We start from the raw sequence: 19129 nt of genomic DNA on the forward strand, positions 1-19129 counted from the left end.
TAAGCACTGGAATTACTAGAGGTAATTACTAGAGGTAATTGCTCAACAAGTCTGGTGATGACCCTTTGTCAATAGTGAGTGTAAGTGGGAGGTACCAGTTTATTTCCAAGTAAACTGGACTAGAAAGGTGAGGGTCCGGCTTGAGGTACCTAACAGAGGATAGTCCCAGCTTGGTGCTGCTGAATTTGGTTCTGGAGGTGGGGCTTAGGGAGAAGTTTGGTCCTTCCCTTTGGTGGCTGAATTAGACTGCCAAACCTGCCTTGGCCTTTTCACCCTCCCCCCCGACCCCCCAGGTGAACTTCCTAGTCAGTGATGCTTTTAAATATAATGGACAAGGAGAGAAACAGAGACAGGCACAGGAGGGAGGAGAAGGGGGGGAGAGGGAGAGAGATATTGAGCCTTCAGCACAACTCAGACAGCCCTGAGCCAACCTAAGCAACTCTGGTCCTTGCCCCGGTCATGCAGAGAGATCCCTGGTGGGCTCCTCCTGGGAACCAGAGTGAGGTAGAACTAACCCACTGCCTTGAGTTCTCTGTATCTCTGCTGTGTCCCAGGCAGCCCCGGAGCCAAAACAGGAATTTCCCAAACCGTGGTGGAGGCCCAAATGGCCTTCCCCAGTGCTAAGGGGAAGGAAGAGACTGGGGGTCTCCTTGCAACCTCATTCTGCATTCCCAGAAAGGGAGTTTAGGTGAGATGTAATTGGGATGAAAAAACAGACCCCCCCCAGAATCAGTCTGCCTCTAACTTTTCAGCAATATAACTTCCCATCTTGGAACTGGGACTCGTGATTGCTTTTAAGAATACAACCACCAAGGAACAATACCTTTTCTAGAACAATTTCTCTTTTATTATTATTCATAATAATAATAGTAATAACAATATTTGTTAAGTGCTTACTATATGCCAGGAACTGTACTAAGCGCTGGGATGGATACAAACAAATCAGGTTGGACACAGTTCCTTGTCCCATATGGGGCTCATGGTATCAATCCCCGTTTTACAGATGAGGTAACTGAAGCCCAGAGAAGTGAAGTGACTTGCCCAAGGTCACACAGCAGATAAGTGATGGAGCCGGAATTAGAACTCCCAGGCTCCTGCTCTATCTGCTACACCATTCTGCGCCCCATCGTCCTTTTTATCATCTTATCGCTTAGATTTTGAGCCCTCTGAAGGACAGGGACAGTATCTAATTCCCACCAGTATGTCCTTCCCCAGTGTTCTGCAGACAGTGTTCTGCTTAGAACAGTGTTCTGCACACAGTAAGCGCTTAATAAATACTATCACTACTATCTTTAAAAAAATATATTTATTTTATGTACCAAAATATTGCTATCTCCATTCCTGCTATTGGGCCTAATTGAAAAAGGGCCTTATGACCTATGGCCTTTAGGCTGAACTTAGCCCAGTTAATTGTGCTAAATGACCAAGAATTGAATTCAGCCTTTAATCTTGGCTGGCATTGGCCACAACTCACTTGGAGATGAGGAATTGGCTGCAGCCCTAACCCTCATGTCAGATTTCTGGAGCCAGAGATGAGAGTTGCTGTTGTGTCTCCATGAGTAAAATCTCACTTCCAACCTGCACTTTTAGTTAAACCAGACTTTGAGGGGAAAGTGTCTGTCCTAAAATGATCATAGCACTGTTTTAAATGTAAGGGAATGTATATAAGCAAAAGACAATCTTTCTCCTCAAGGGAAACATCCATTAATAATTCATTCATTCATTCATTCAATTGTATTTATTGAGCACTTACTGTGTGCAGAGCACTGCACTAAGCGCTTGGGAAGTACAGGTACTAAGCGCTTGGGAAGTACAAGTTGGCAACATATAGAGATGGTTGTTCATTCATTCATTCAATTGTATTTATTGAACGCTTACTGTGTGCAGAGCACTGTACTAAGCGCTTGGGAAGTACAAGTACTAAGCGCTTGGGTAGTACAAGTTGGCAACATATAGAGATGGTCATTCATTCATTCAATCGTATTTATTGAGCGCTGTGTGCAGAGCACTGTACTAAGCGCTTGGGAAGTACAGGCCGGCAGCATATAGAGACGGTCCCTACCCAACAACGGGCTCACAGTCTAGAGGGGGGAGACAGACAACAAAACAAAACATGTGGTCAGGTGTCCAGTCATCAGAATAAATAGAAGTAAAGCTAGATGCACATCATTGACTAAATAAATAGAATAGTAAATATGTACAAGAGTAAATATGTACAAATATGTACCATAATTACAATTGTGGTATTTGTTAAGTGCTTACTATGTGTCAAGCACTGTTCCAACGCTGGGAAAGATACAAGATAATCAGGTCACACACAGTCCCTGACCCAAACAGGGCTCACAGCCTAACTAGGAGGGGGAAGAGGTATTGAATCCCTGCTTAACAGATGAGATAACTGAGGCATAGAGAAGTTAAATGACATGCCCAAGGTCAAACAGCAGGCACATAGCAGAGATGGGATTAGAACCCCGGTCGCCAGGCCCTTGCTCTTTCCACTAGGTCAGGCTGCTTCTTTAATGGGGAGGCATAAGGGCGCCTAAAACATAAGAGCATATGAGTGTAGATAACAGTAACAAACGCAAGTGAGTCAGTAAGGAGTATATGAATTAGATGATCCAGTAGTGAAGTTGGGTTAAGGGTGGGTTCCCTAATTCTTGCTGAGAGGGAGGTCATTTCCATGTTCTTAGTTCTAAACCTCCTCCTAGAGCCAGGACTTAGGCAGAGGTAATATTTACAGGCACATGCTGCATTGCTTCTGGCCTCCTGACCTGTTCCACTCCATTACTTCAAATTCATTCAGTTTGGGCTTGGACCACAGAGATGTGGCCTAAGAATTAAAAAAAACCCAGAACAACCACCAACAACAAACACATAACTCCACTAAAAAACCCTATGGTTTCATTGTTGCCTTTCATATGGAGCACTCAGAGAATAAATATATAGTTTGAGTGAAACTATGTGTCTCCATTTATATATATATATCACTCTGCTTGAAGGAGCCAATGTATTAGGAACACAAACACATTTAGAAAGCCTATCTCCTATTTTGTTTCCATTAAAACTAGTCCACCTGGTGATTTATAGTGGGTGTGATGATCCAAAGGCAAATCAGCTTTTATATGTAAAGTTCTTGATCATTTTCTCGTAAGGGAAAGTCCTTTGAGTGCAACTGCAGAATAATAGTAGAATAGAAGTTGTTTATGAATTGCATGGCCTCTGGTTTTTTTTCTGTTTAGCCTTTACCCTTCCCATACGTGATATTGAAGAGTTTCCCATAATGAACCTAGAGCTTTCATTCCTCCCTGCAGGCTGAGTTGACTTTTCTCCCCTTATCTTTCTTGCAGGTGAGTACCCAGAACATGAAGATGGGTGGGCTGCCTCGCACGACCCCACCCACCCAGAAGCCACCCAGCCCTCCTATGTCAGGGAAAGGAACACTTGGGTGAGTATAGACCAGAGTGATGGCTCTCAAACAGCATGGTCCCTCATAAGTGCTCTGGGAAAACAGAACACTTTAACCGAAAATAGGTGTTGTGATAGAGGAGTAGGCGATGAAGAGGAGAAAAATGTCCTTCCTTCCCGTCCCCTTCCCCCCTCCCACCCCGACTCCCGTTTCTCTTTCCTATCTCAGGAAACAGATGTTTTCACTCTTGGGAAAGCACATCCATTCTGCAAGCCATCCTGAACTTGATATAGGTTTAATATTTTTAATCCTATTGTCATTTTCCTTCAGAATTTTTTTCTAGAGATTTATTTTGCCTTGTAGCTAATTCAGCCTGGCTGTTGTGTATCTGGCACAATGTTTGGCACCTGGTGCTGAACGAATACAGTTTTTATTCTTGTGATTGGTGTTGCTAAGGCAATCCTATGTAGAATTTATCAGATGGAGTCAGTATTTTGTTCTTGGAGGGACTGCTTTGGTGAAATCTTAATTGAGTGTACTTTAGGCAAGTCACTTAACTTCTCTGTGCCTCAGTTCCCTCATCTGTAAAATGGGGATTAAGACTGTGAGCCTCCCTTGGGACAGCCTGATCACCTTATGACCTCCCAGCGCCTAGAACAGTGCTTTGCACATAGTAAGCACTTAATAAATGCTATTATTATTATTATTATTATTATTATTATTATTATTATACCATTGAACTAGGTTTTGCTCTGCCAGTTCAGCTCTGGATACAAATTTTGAAATGTGTGCTCCAAAGAGGCAAGCTTTTCTTTTTGTAATAAGCACGTGATTAATTTCTAGAACGCCTGGAGGATGGAGGCAAGAACATAGCACAGTCTTGAGTCAGGAGACCAGGTTTCCATCCCTAACTCCATCCCTCACTCACATCCCGGTCAGCCTATTCACTGATCAGAGCCTTGTTTTTTTTTTCTTTTGTAAAATGTGGATGATATTTGTTCCTTACCTCCTCTACTAGGACATTGTAATGACTAATTGGACTTCGATAAGCTATTAATTAAAGTCAAGGCATCATCAAAGCACTTTGAAGTCTTCAGAGATTGGCTCCATGGCATACTTGTGAAAATGACAGAAGCATCCTATTTTTGGCCCCCCTTCACCAAAAAACAAACAAACCTAAACTTACCCAGTCACAGGATGTGGAACAGCTGGGGTTGGGATGAGGAAGGGGAGTGCTGATTTGGAGAATCAGGGCCTGGAGCCAAGAAAGGAGGCTACATCCTGGCCACAGAGTGGAGAGACTGGAGAGGGAAAAGCTGGAATAGCCAGGAGCAGAACTTGATAAATTGGGTTTAGGTCAGGGGAATCTAGACAGACTAGGGAGAAGAGGGTTGAGGTCAGAGCTTTAAGCCACAGATCAAAGTGGCAAGGGATGGTAACAAGGCCGGGGATGGCAAGCATGGCACTGAGGAGCAGACTGCAGCCCAGGAGCTGGGAGCCAGGAGGGAAGATCGTTACCGTGTGTGCCCCTGACTTCCTGGTTTCCCACTACTGAACTTGGCCCTGTCTGGAGTTGGGTGGTAAGTTTCTTATTGGGTATTTTGTGTAAAAAGGCAATAAAACAAAGCATTTGACAGGCACTGCAAACTCAGGGTCAAACTTTACCACGATTTGCACACTTCACCAGACATTGTTATGTGTCCGTGTTTTTCTCAACTTGGGGCCTGCCATCCTTGAGGGTCATGGGGAAGTTGTGAAAGGTTGCTTGGTGGAAGTGGTGGTGATGGTTCATAGCTCATTCCCCCCTTTGGTGTCACGACTGTTCCCATTTCCTTGTCACCCCCTACCCTCCTTTCCTGCTCGCCCCTTTCCTCCTATCTCAGTCCCATTGCCACTTCATTCCCGCTTCTCCTTTCCTGTTAGTCTCTCTCTTGGATGAAACAAAGGAAAGATATTACCACCTAATCCCTTCTCAGCAGCAGAGTGAAGTAATCCTGTTGTGTTTTTTTCTTGGTTTGTTTGTTTCTGGGGTTGTGTTTTTTGGTTTTTTGGTTTTTTTTTTTTTTAAGGGAGATGTAGGATACTCATGTCTGGTGATCTTAAATGGAGTTAGATCTCTCATCCAGGAATTTCTTTTTCAGTTACTTTTTCCTCCACTCTCTCCTGCTTTTCTCTAATCCCTTCCTTCTCCATTCCCACCATCTGGTTTACCGAAGGGAAGGAAGTCCAAGGAACAATAGGGAAACTTTTATGCCATTGGACCCTAGTCCCATTCTCTCTAACTTCAAAGGAGATCAGTGGTGAGGAGAGACGGGTGGGAAAGGGGAGGGAGGAGATTAGATCCAGGGTTTTGAAAACATTCTTTTTTTCTCTTTGGAGCTTCTAAACTGGAGCGGAAAAGGGAGATGTGGGGGAGAGGAAGTCAAAGGAGGGAGGTTGGGGCATCATCATCACAAGAATGTGTTAAGTGCTTCATGTAATGCTAAATCCTGGGGACATCATGAAGGTTTGTGGCTATCCAGGAGTTTAACTAGGTATAATCTTCCACTTTCACTCCTGCAAGAGTTGGGAGCCAAATCAGCTTCAGTGGAGGGGGGGCTTTGACTCTTGCATTGCTTTGGGTGGGAAAAGGGAGGGGAAAATTCCAGCTCTCTGGAATTTTGATTGGGATGGGATTTTAGCAGGTAGCATGGCCCCTAGTCAGAAATGGCCAGTGTTTAGAAGTTTGGGAATACGGGCTTCTGCCTGCCCTCCATTTTTGGGGAGTGGAGTATTAGCTCCCCTTGCAGGGGTTGTTGGAAGGTAGGAAGTGGGAACCGTAATAAATGGAGTCTTTTCTGGTGGACTGTAGTTGGTGGGACCCCTTGGAGTCCTGTGGTCTTGTGTACCTCTCTGGTCTCTGCTCCAACAGTAGGCAGGCTGGTAGAAGGTGGGCAGGGGAAGGCTTCGGTCCCTGAGTTCTTTGCAGGGAGAAATAGTGTGTTTCCATAGGTATCCATATGTCTATATAAACACACTATGCTGTTCAGGGAATGTGTGATGTAAAAACGCTGGATATTTGTTCATTCAATCATTTATTGAGCGTTTACTGTGTGCAGAGCACTGCACTAAGCACTTGGGAAGTACAAGTCGGCAACACATAGAGGCGGTCCCTACCCAACAACAGGTTCACACTCTAGATAGTGTCCCAGTGGGAGGTGATGGGAGGTGATGGGAGAGATGGGGAGTATTGAGTTTATTGACATTTGTGCTTTGAATTGCACCCATTGCATTATTCTTAAACGGAGGCAAAAGAATGGGCGGATGGAGCATCAGTCTGGGAGCCTGGTTTCCTGTTCCGGCTTTACCAGTGAACTTGGAAAAACCATCCAACCACCTTCAGGGTTGAAATAGCGACCCAATTTGTGAAATAGAGCTAGTCCTCGTAGCCTCCCAGTCCGGGGTATTGTGATAAATTAAGGTCTGTAAAGATTTTCAGCTCCTCAGAGAAGAGTGTAGGTGTCGGGGCTAGAGGATATTGGGCAGAAAAGATTGTGCGGAGTGGGGGGTGGATATGGGGTCATTTTGACCCAAGCAGATTCTGTGCAGCGTAGCGTTGGCGTGGGTGGTAAAGGTGGGAGCTGCCAAAAGCAAATCAGGCTGTGCTTACAAAAGGAAGGGAATGGCTGAAGAAGTGGGGAGAAGGAGGAGGAGAAGGTCGATAGTTCATTTTGCCTTTTTGGAAGATGCGAGAGTACACTGATTTTCCTGCCTCTGATTACCAGTTGTCGTTGAATCTCCAGTAGTGGCAACTCTTTTTGAAAATGTGCCTGAATGTGCTTAATTACACCATCCATATACGCTCTTCTTTTTATAGGCGTCACTCCCCCTATCGCACACTGGAGCCAGTGCGTCCTCCAGTGGTACCAAATGATTACGTACCTAGCCCAACCCGTAATATGGCTCCCTCGCAGCAGAGCCCTGTGAGGACAGCTTCTGTGAATCAAAGAAATCGCACGTACAGGTATTTTTTCTACCTCAGCACAAAATGTAACGGCCATGGTACCATAATCTGTTCTCATGCCTTCAGTGAAATTTCTCTCATTTCCAAAGGACCAAGGGCCTTTCCTTTCTTTCCTCCTCCAAACTACATTTGCTCACCCACCATCCCTGCTGATCCGATGCCCCTCTGAGGAACCAGGAAGTCACGCAAGAATAGCGGTTCTGAAAAAAAATCTCAACCTCTGAATAGAGCGAAAGAATTGCACGAGGGGGCTATTGGGGGTAGATGCGGTGAGTCAGGAAGTTCAGTGCAGAAAAGTCTGAAGTTCTTGTGTTGGTGGGACTTTTCGGATGAAAAATGAAGCACGAGAAAATAGAGCCTATCAAAGCTGTATCATTCTGGTTATTAAAACAGCGGAGAAAGCCGATTAAGTGTGATTCCAAAACCACAGCTTCATCGTAGGTGGAGTTTATTAAAAAAAGACAGTAGATTTTCATACACAATGCTGATATATCTAGATTCATTGACCATTCGGTAAATATGTGTTTTTTTTTACCAACTTGAATCCTCAGATTGTCCAAACTTATCTTTCGAGAAGTCCTAATTTCCTTCTCCAAATTCATTTGCACTTTGATCTCAAAAGATGGCCACAGTGGTAATCAGCCTCTGGAACTTGATTTGTTTCCCTCTGCCTTCAGAAGTTCGACACCTGTTTTATGACAGATGGCATAAATCCATTTTTTTTTTGGCATTTTGGGTAACACCGATAGAACCCTAATGTATGTCAATGTTAATCTGCCGATGGATCTGACTTCTTTAGCAGCAGTGGGAGTAGTGGAGGGAGCCACCCGAGTAGCCGGAGCAGCAGCCGCGAGAACAGCGGGAGCGGAAGCGTCGGGGTTCCTATTGCCGTACCTACTCCATCTCCTCCCAACGTCTTTCCAGGTAAACGGAGATTGGGTTTCAGCCAACTCCTTCAATTCTCTGACCGGTGGTTTCTAGTTTTTATGAAGTGTTTACTCCGTGCGGAGCCCTGCGCTTAGCACCTGAAGTGGAGGTTACCCCTTCCACCGAGTCCATTTTGTAGAAGCGGAGTAACATTACCTATTGAAATGTTTTCCACCCTGATGGCCAGTATGTCCATTTTGAGAGTTTGGTGATCAAAGCTTAAAGCGTGTGGGAGTTGGTTTTCATATCCCTATTTATGCAGACTTGGCTGTTCATTTTTTTTTTTTTTTTTAATGTCGTACTTGTGGTATGGGCAGTTGGTTACCTCCTGGTCGTCTGAGAAGTGGGATGGTTCGGAGATCGTGTTCTCAAAAAATTTGTTTCCAAGGCAAGATTGCAAAAAAAGTACAGGAACAATAAATTAAAACAAACTCTAGTAGCGTTTTTGAGTCGCAGAACTAGCAAATTGGTCATTTTGGGGTTTCTCTCTTAGCTGATGTTTTAAGTTTTACTCTTTTGCTGTAAAACCTTTTGAGTGAAATGATGGGGGATTTTCTCGTTAACCTGGATTGTGGTGAATAGAATCGGATGCTCTTTTCTGCTCCAGTAACTTTTAAGTCACACTCGCCTTCCAGAATATACAATATTGAATCTCGTACGCTGTTTATGGAATGTTATGGTACCCATTACCGGGTAATTGAGGAAAACTTTTTTTACTCCACAGTTCACCCACACTTTTGGGTGAACAGGGCCATAAGTGCTTCTTTCTTTCAGAACTTCTAAGTCAGCAACAGGGGCACCCACTTTTGCCCTGGGCATGTTAAATTACTCCCTGCGTACCGAATAACCCGCTAACAGGAGCTTCATTCTTTTGGCAGTTCTTTCAGTTTTCCATTTGGCTAGGGGTTAAGCGCCAGATTCTCTAAGGGCTTGCTAATCCTGGCTAACGCGATCTCCTTATTGATGGCTCCTCTTCCTCCTCTCTTCACTTAGCCCCCGCTGGCTCGGCTGGCACTCCTCCCCTTCCTGCTACTTCCACACCTGCCCCTCCCTCTCTCGCTCCTGTTTCTGCCCCTTCCTCCTCCTCCTCCTCCTCCTCCACCGCCCCAGATGCCACCGCTGCTGCCGCTGCTGCCGCTGCTGCAGGAAGCCAAACCCCTGCTGATGGCTTCACTTCTCCAAATCCCCCCGCTGTTTCTTCCACTCCGCCTACAGGTGAGTGTCTGCTCCTTTGTGGGCAGGTGAGTGGAGACTCCATGCTGGTCAGGTTTCCTGGGGTACTTGACTTTTTGGCTTTTTCAGTGGCACGATACGCTGAAGTGCCTAAGCGAGTCGAACGGTCGGCAGATCGTACGTTATGCGAACCCTGTACCTTTACGGAGAAAAATCGAGAATAAAGACCAGACTCCAAACCGGACCAGGATGGTACATTTTAGTGCATTTTCTGTTGGCATCTTTTTCCCGAATGGGGAGAATTGAATTTGTAGATTTGGGTATACCGTTTTGGTGGCCGGGTGGATTTGTTAGGTAACTGGTTTGAACCGGTATCTCTGTTCCTCACATTATTGAGAAGCAGCCAGGGTAGATTCTTGAGAAGTTTATAGATTATAGAGAAGCAGCGTGGCACAGTGGAAAGAACCCGGGCTTTGGAGTCAGAGGTCATGGGTTCAAATCCCGGCTCTGCCAATTGTCAGCTGTGTGACTTTGGGCAAGTCACTTAACTTCTCTGTGCCTCAGTTCCCTCATCTGTAAAATGGGGATTAAGACTGTGAGCCCCACGTGGGACAAACTGATCACCTTGTATCCCTCCAGCGCTTAGAACAGTGTTTTGCACATAGTAAGCACTTAAATACCAAAGTAATACCAAATTATTATTATTATTCTTTCATCTAAGAACTGTCCTATTTCAGGAACAAACGTTAATAACAGATCAGGCAGGTAGTGGAATTTTATTTAGGTTTGGCAGACATTTTATTGCCCAGGACCTTTTTTGCTTAAAGGAGAACTCAGGATTGGGTTCAGTACCTTAGATTCCACATGCTTGGCAGAGGGTGTATTGAGGTCAGAAAGACTGATCTCTGAGGCCCCATTTGGAAATCCGTAGAACGTAAGAGTTCCGAGTTTTCGGGACTTGGAAAAGTGGCAGTAATGATAAGGCACAGATAGTTAAAAAACCCATAGAGTGCATTTAGTAAGACTTCCTCCTTGAGCTGAAATGACTATGGGTGGGTGTTCTCCAGAAAGGCAGAATATCAAAGAGTAGACTACAGGAATTGGGAGATGACTATGAAAGTAAGGAAATAAAATACTGGAATAACAATAAAGAAGAGGGTTGATCCGAGATCCCTAAAGGGTGGTTATTCATATCCAGGCCCCTCCTTTACCTACTTAATTTGCCACCCACACTCTCTCTGCTTTACCTCTCTTGGCATTTGGGCAAGTACAATGGAATTAGCAGACCTGATCCCTGCCCTCAAGGATTATAAAGTCTACCAGAGGAGATGAGCCCTAAAGTAGATTACAGATTGGAGCCAATAGAGTTTGTAAATTCTGTTGTACATTAGTGCTAGAAGAGTTTGTGAGTCCAGAATTGCTTGGGTGGCATGAAGAAGTCAAAGTGACAGTTGGGGCTATAGGAACTGGGGAGATTAAGTATTGAAGAAAGCCTCCCTGAGGTGATGTGATTTTAGGAGAGGATGGGGAGAGCCATGGTCTGGTGGGCTTTAGGTGACTTCAGAGTCTGAGTCTAGGAGCTAAAATCAAATCCAGATGAATATACTCCAAATAGTTGACTTGGTTACTTAGACTGATCTTAGGTGATAATTAGCATGGCTTATTAACACCTCGCATTTGTAGAAAAGGCCAGCCTTGTCAATAAATGGTGATTGGTTCAAATGATCGTTAATTTTTTTTTGAATTACAAAAGTACTTGTCGTGAGAAAGGCTTCTCAATTGCCATGGTTCGCCTTGATGCTTAAAATTCTCGTATATCCAAAATAGAATTGTTTTAATCAGCAGAATTTAATCTTCATATTTTGATATTTTCATTATATTGCCATAGGAAAAGCCTTAAGATCTTTTTTGATAGTTGAGGATGATAAATACATTTGCAGTCAGGAACCAGTATCTATGAATTCAGATGATACATTTTAAGAACCAGAGAATACCCAAAGGGTGGGTTCAACCATTTTATTAATGCATAGTATTTCATCTTGAAGGGTGAAAACAGTGAAATTATAGTAAAGAGATCTTTTACCCCCACCTAGGAAGTCTTGAACTGAGTTTCCTAAAAATATTAGTTTGTTACATACTTATGTTTCACTTTTGCTTGTTTTTAAAATGCACTAAATGGGGTAGAAATTCTGTGATTTGCTTTTCAAAGTAGGAGTTTTCCTTCAAGTTGAGTCTATTGACTAATGATGTATTTTTTTCCTTCAAGAGTGTTAGTCCAGGGGATTGTAATGTGTGTGGTTTGATAGGAGAGATCCCAATTACTTTTTTGCTGGGTGTTGTTTGCATAACTTGATAACATTTACACAGGCTTTTAATTTTTTAAGTCAACTGAGATGGGCCTAAGAATTAACATTTGCAGAATAGTAGTGGGCTTGGTGTAATGTGATATTTAACTGAGGCATTTTGTTTTACGGTTCCTAATAACCAGTCATCTTATTCTTCTCCTTAATTGCTTGTCTTATTTTCTTGAGTCGACCACAATCTGTAGTGAAATTGGAGCTCCTGTGAGGTCTGAATTGCTAGTTGGATGATTATATGTTGGATGATTATATGTTGCCAACTTGTACTTCCCAAGCGCTTAGTACAGTGCTCTGCACACAGTAAGCGCTCAATAAATACGATTGATTGATTGATTGATTGAAAAGTTAAGAAATTCTGTGCCATCCAAGACCACATAAACCAAATGCGACACCCGATGAATATCAGTGAAATATTTTCAATTATTTTTCGGTGTAACACCAGAGAATCTGGTGGTGTGCCTCTCCGCTTTTGTGACTGAATAACGGTCATTGAGTAAGAACTGTGTTTTGCATCTGAGGCACCGTGTATTCGGCTTGCCTACAGTTTAAATCACTGTCCTCCCGAAGAATTGATCAGCTGAAAAATTCTCAAATACAAGTGTATTTTTCTCCAGATGATATTTTCGTATTTCATTCCAAACCAGGTCACCCCGTTCAGTTCTACAGTATGAACAGACCTGTGTCTAGACACACTCCCCCAGCGATCGGGGGCTCTCTTCCCTACAGACGGCCTCCTTCCATCACCTCTCAGACGAACCTTCAGAACCAGGTGAACGGAGGACCTTTTTATAGCCAAAACCCAGGTATGATTTGCTGTCTGAGTTCTGGAACTGTATATCAGAAAGCACCCGTGAAAACTGTGATGTATGAAGAATAGTGTTCATTTATTTCCATTTGACTCTTTGGTAATTGTTTCAACTAAACGGCTCGTCAGTAAGCCAGAAGACGGTTTCACTCCCAAGAAAGTTATGATCCAGCAGAAGTAATGTAGCGCAGGAATCTGAAGGACATCAGGGCAGTGGGACACACATTGAGGGTTGAGGGTAGGGAGTTCAGAACAAAGGAAGCGTTTCTTCACACGGCGGGTGGTAAATATCATCATCGGTGGTATTTATTGAGTGCTTACCATGCGCTGAGCACTGTACTAAGCTCTCCCCCTTGTCCCCCCTCTATCCCCCCCATCTTACCTCCCTCCCTTCCCCACAGCACCTGTATATATGTATATATGTTTGTACATATTTATTACTCTATTTATTTATTCATTTATTTTACTTGTACATATCTATTCTATTTATTTTATTTTGTTAGTATGTTTGGTTTTGTTCTCTTTCTCCCCCTTCTAGACTGTGAGCCCACTGTTGAGTAGGGACTGTCTCTATATGTTGCCAACTTGTACTTCCCAAGCGCTTAGTACAGTGCTCTGCACACAGTAAGCGCTCAATAAATACGATTGATTGGGAAAGACAGTTCAACAGAATTGGCAGACACATTCCCTGCTTAAAATGAGCTTAACAGTCTAGAGGGGAGACAGACATAAATATAAGTAAATAAATATTATGTGAAGCTTGGTGAAAAAAGATTTAGACAAATTCAGACAAGAGGTCCATACTGCGGCATTTGGAAGAGAAATTAAAAATGTAAAGAGAAGTGTTAGGAATGTTAGAGTGTCTATCCTAACCATTTGGATCGACCCATAATGGCATTTCTTAGGTTTATTTGGCAGTTCTGGAGGGTCAAGGAGGAGCCCCTTCCCCTTCCGTTGTAGGGCACTTTTTCAGGATTTTCTAGACCGCAAGAGTGTCTACTAAATTGCCTACTAAGTTATGTACTAAGTGTCTAACTTGTTGCGCCAGTAGCCTGACTAGAGAAGCAGCGTGGCCTAGTGGATAGAGCCCGGGCCTAGGAGTCAGAAGGTCATGGGTTCTAATAATAATAATAATAATAATGTTGGCATTTGTTAAGCGCTTACTATGTGCAAAGCACTGTTCTAAGCGCTGGGGGGGGATACGAAGTGATCAGGTTGTCCCATGTGGGGTTCACAGTCTTAATCCCCATTTTACAGATGAGGTAACTGAGGCTCAGAGAAGTTAAGTGACTTGCCCAAGGTCACACAGCAGACATGTGGCGGAGTCGGGATTCGAACCCATGACCTCTGACTCCAAAGCCCGGGCTCTTTCCACTGAGCCACGCTGCTTCTAATCCCAGCTCTGCCACTTGTCTGCTGTGTGATGTTAGGCAAGTCACTTTACTTCTCTGTGCCTGTTACCTCATCTGTAAAGTGGGGATTGAAACTGAGTCCCATGTGGAACAGGGACTGTGTCAAACCCGATCTGCTTATATCTATCCCAGTGCTTAGAACAGTGCCTGGCACATAGTAAATGCCTAACAAATACCATTATTATTATTATTAATACTCTTAGGCAGTGTCCAAGGATTTTCATACTCGGACGGTTATCCGCACTGGATATCAGCGTTCCAGAACCAAGAATCTGCACAGAGGAGTGCAGTGCTTGTATCCATCCCAGCGCTTAGAACAGTGCCTGGCACATAGTAAATGCTTAACAAATACTATTATTATTATTATTCTTAGGCAGTGTCCAAGGATTTTCATACTCGGACGGTTAGTTTGTCAAGAACAACTCTCTCAATCCTCCCAAGAATCTCGATTGTCACTGCACTGGATATCAGCATTCCAGAACCAAGAATCTGCACAGAAGAGTGCAGTGCTTGTATCCACCCCAGTGCTTAGAACAGTGCCTGGCACATAGTAAACGCTTAACAAATACCATTATTATTATTATTATTATTACTCTTAGGCAGTGTCCAAGGATTTTCATACTCAAAAGGTTAGTTTGTCAAGAACAACTCTCTCAATCCTCCCAAGAATCTCGATTGTCACCACACTGGATATCAGCGTTCCAGAACCAAGAATCTGCACAGAGGAGTGCAGTGCTTGTAATAACAATAATAATAATAATAATAATAATGGCATTTATTAAGCGCTTACTATGTGCAAAGCACTGTTCTAAGTGCTGGGGAGCTTACAAGGTGATCAGTTTGTCCCACGGGGGGCTCACAGTCTTAATCCCCATTTTACAGTTGAGGTAACTGAGGCCCAGAGAAGTTAAGTGACTTGCCCAAAGTCACACAGCTGACAACTGGTGGAGCCGGGATTTGAACCCATGCCCTCTGACTCCAAAGCCCGGGCTCTTTGCACTAAGCCACGCTACTTCTCTTGTATCCACCCCAGCGCTTAGAACAGTGCCTGGCACATAGTAAATGCTTAACAAATGCCATTATTATTATTATTATTATTACTCTTAGGCAGTGTCCAAGGATTTTCATACTCGGACGGTTTGTCAAGAACAACTCTCTCAATCCTCCCAAGAATCTCGATTGTCACCGCACTGGATATCAGCTTTTCAGAACCAAGAATCTGCACTTAGGAAGTGCTAATAATGCTTGTGGCTTGCACGGTGCCACTCTTCCACTCACCCCTGCCATCACGTTCCTGCGGGGGTCTGGAGTACAACCAGCCAGTAGGCAGGCTGGGGTACAGCACATTGTGAGGGGCAAACGTGGTCTTTGCCCACAGTAGCCAACTACTGATATTCATTCATTCAATTGTATTTATTGAGTGCTTACTGTATGCAGAGCACTGTACTAAGTGCTTGGGAAGTACAAGTCGGCAACATATAGAGACGGTCCCTACCCAACTAGGACTGGAACCCAGGACTCCTGATTCCCAGAGCAAGGCTCTTTCCATTGGAAGAACGGCACAGGGCCTGCCTGTCATGTCAAGTAGGGGACATGGTTAAGTTAGCATTTTAAGTTCCCTTCAAAGCCCTACTGAGAGCTCACCTCCTCCAGGAGGCCTTTCCAGACTGAGCCCCCTCCTTCCTCTCCCCCTTCTCCCCCTCCCCCTTCCCCTCCCCACAGGACCTGTACATATGTATATATGTTTGTCCATATTTATTACTCTATTTTCCTTGTACATATTTATTCTATTTATTTTATTTTGTTAATATGTTTTGTTTTGTTGTCTGTCTCCCCCTTCTAGACTGTGAGCCCGCCGTTGGGTAGGGACCGTCTCTATATGTTGCCAACTTGTACTTCCCAAGCGCTTAGTCCAGTGCTCTGCACACAGTAAGCGCTCAATAAATACGATTGAATGAATGAATGAAAGTAAGTACAATTGACTGACGGCGAGGCTATGGCACTGGTTACTGGACATGGAAGCAGCATGGCTCAATGGAAAAAGCCTGGGCTTGGGAGGCAGAGGCCATAGGTTCAAATCCCGGCTCTGCCGCTTGTCAGCTGTGTGACTTTGGGCGAGTCGCTGAACTTCACTGTGCCTCAGTTACCTCATCTGTAAAATGAATGCTTAAGAGAAGCAGCTTGGCTCAGTGGAAAAGAGCCTGGGCTTTGGAGTCAGAGGTCATGGGTTCAAATCCCAGCCCCGCCCATTGTCAGCTGTGTGACTTTGGGCAAGTCACTTCACTTCTCTGGGCCTCAGTTACCTCATCTGTAAAATGGGGATGAAGACTGTGAGCCCCACGGGGGACAACCTGATCACCTTGTATCCTCCCCAGCGCTTAGAGCAGTGCTTTGCACATAGAAAGCGCTTAACAAATACCACAATTATTATTATTATTATTAAAATGGGGATTAAGACTGTGAGCCCCACGTGGGGCAACCTGATCACCTTGTATCCTTCCCAGCGCTTAGAACAGTGCTTTGCACATAGTAAGCACGTAACAAATGCCATTATTATTATTATTATTAAGTTTGGGTCATTGCGGGTATGTTCCTGGCAACAAAAAATCTTCAATCCACAAGAGGGCCGTAAACACCTAGGGTTGGAGCATTCTGGAGAAATGAGGAAGACAGAGCTATTCGCGTCAACTCAGGGTACTAAACTACTCCAGCGTGGCTCAGTGGAAAGAGCCCGGGCTTTGGAGTCAGAGGTCATGGGTTCAAATCCCGGCTCTGCCACTTGTCAGTTGTGTGACTTTGGGCAAGTCACTTCACTTCTCCGTGCCTCAGTTGCCTCATCTGTAAAATGGGGATGAAGACTGTGAGCCCCATGTGGGACAACCCGATCACCTTGTAACCTCCCCAGCGCTTAGAACAGTGCTTTGCACATAGTAAGCGCTTAATAAATGCCATTTTATTATTATTATTATTATTGTTATTATTACTCCAGTTCCACCCTAGTCTTGTCATATATAGTGTGTATGTTGTGTGTGGTCGGAGGGGTGGGGTGGGCAAAAATGCCCTCAGCTTTTATTGGGGAAAAAGGTGTATAGGTTACCTCTCCACTTATTTTCTTTGTTCATCGGTTAGCCACGGTGGGAAAGGGATGAGCCTGAAAACCACATTTTAGCTGGCCATGCCCTTGGAATAATTACTCATAAAATCATCATTAATCTTGAGAAGCACTTTTTAATTATTCCAAAGTGCTTTTGTATAACAATAATAATAACAATAATAATGATGGCATTTATTAAGCGCTTACTATGTGCAAAGCACTGTTCAAAGCACTGGGGAGGTTACAAGGCAATCAGGTTGTCCCACAGGGGGCTCGCAGTCTTCATCCCCATTTTACAGATGAGGTCACTGAGGCCCAGAGAAGTGAAGTGACTTGCCCAAAGTCACACAGCTGACAATTGGTGGAGCCGGGATTTGAACCCATGACCTCTGACTCCAAAGCCCGGGCTCTTTCCACTGAGCCACGCTGCTTCTCTTCTCTGCGTCTTATCATTAATAATAACATTAATAATAATAATAATAATATTTGATAAATGGTTACTATGTACAAGCAAGCATTCTGGAGTAGATGCAAGATAATCAGGTCAGGACAAAGTCCCTGTCGTACATGGGTCTTTGAGACAAAGGGGAGGGAGAAAGGTATTTCATCCCCTTTTTACAGATGAGAAAACTGAGGCACAGAAAACTTGTTTTACCCAAGGTCTCAGTGTGTTACCCTAGGTCTCACAGCAGTCACATGGTGAAACCAGGATTAATAATAATAATAATTGGCATTTGTTAAGTGCTTACTACGTGCAAAGCACTGTTCTAAGTGCTGGGAAGGATACAGGATGATCAGGTTGTCCCACGTGGGGCTCACAGTCTTAATCCCCGTTTTACAGATGAGGTCACTGAGGCCCAGAGAAGGTAAGTGACTTGCCCAAGATCACACAGCAGACATGTGGTGGAGTCGGGATTCGAACCCATGACCTCTGACTCCAAAGCCCGGGCTCTTTCCACTGAGCCACGCTGATTGGAACCCAGGTTCTCTAATTCTCAGGCCCATGCTCTTTCCATTAGACCACACTGCTTTCACATGAATTTTCTCATTTTGTCCTCACAACCACCCGTAGCGGGGCAGTTAGTATTATCCCCATTTCACAGAAAGAAGAGAAGAGACTTGTGTGATCCAGCTGGCCAGCGGAAGGGCCAGGAACTGGAGCCCAGGTCTTGATTTCCAGACACCCAAGCTTTTCCCCTTAGTCCACTCCATCCCAGAACAGCTTATTCCACTTTCACCCAGCAACAGTGCTAAGCGCTTAGCACAGTGCTCTGCACACAGTAAGCGCTCAATAAATACGATTGATGAATGAATCAAGCTGAGAAACTGAAGCGGAGCAGATTCTCTGAAGCGGAGCAGATTCTCTGATCTGTAGCCGAAAAGCTGAGTCTCACTACCTAAGTAAGGTAGCCAAGCAGTTTCTGAGGATCAGTCCTTTTGAAGAGGTCAGAGGATTTTCTAAGTTTTATAAGTCCTGTGAGCCCCACCTGATCAACTTGCATCTTCCCCAGTAATTAGTAATATAGTAAGCGTGTAACAAATATAATAAAAACAGAGTACCGAATGGAGGTCGTGAAGTTGTGCCCTGCCTGCCTCCTGCATCTAAGGTGGTGCTGCATCCCAATGTTGTCTCTCTCCAGGTGGTTGGAAATCATGTAATTGACACATTAATAATAATAATAATAATAATGGCATTTATTAAGCGCTTACTATGTGCAAAGCACTGTTCTAACTGCTGGGAAGGTTACAACGTGATCAGGTTGTCCCATGGGGGGCTCACAGTCTTAATCCCCATTTTACAGATGAGGGAACTGAGGCCCAGAGAAGTTGTGACTTGCCCAGAGTCACACAGCTGACAATTGGTGGAGCTGGAATTTGAACCCATGACCTCTGACTCCAGAGCCCATGCTCTTTCCACTGAGCCACGCTGCTTCTCTTGGGCTTTATGA

The 19129-nt window shown here is 44.2% G+C and overlaps 1 protein-coding gene across 14 annotated transcripts in view; it reads left to right on the forward strand.

Annotated features, from left to right (window-relative positions):
- ABI2 (abl interactor 2) overlaps window positions 1-19129 on the forward strand; it is a 115033-nt gene that overhangs the window by 80476 nt on the left and 15428 nt on the right. For 2 of the 14 annotated variants that reach the window (XM_038749369.1, XM_038749371.1), the window contains 5 exons: window positions 3348-3445; window positions 7263-7409; window positions 8209-8333; window positions 9330-9551; window positions 12514-12672. In XM_038749369.1, the coding sequence (XP_038605297.1) occupies window positions 3348-3445; window positions 7263-7409; window positions 8209-8333; window positions 9330-9551; window positions 12514-12672 (751 nt within the window). The remainder of the gene's footprint in view (window positions 1-3347; window positions 3446-7262; window positions 7410-8208; window positions 8334-9329; window positions 9552-12513; window positions 12673-19129) is intronic. The other 12 variants (XM_038749377.1, XM_038749379.1, XM_038749378.1 and 9 more) reach the window with 7 other exon arrangements.

This window comes from Tachyglossus aculeatus, chromosome 7, assembly GCF_015852505.1.
Source record: "Tachyglossus aculeatus isolate mTacAcu1 chromosome 7, mTacAcu1.pri, whole genome shotgun sequence".
Taxonomy (NCBI): Eukaryota; Metazoa; Chordata; class Mammalia; order Monotremata; family Tachyglossidae; genus Tachyglossus; species Tachyglossus aculeatus.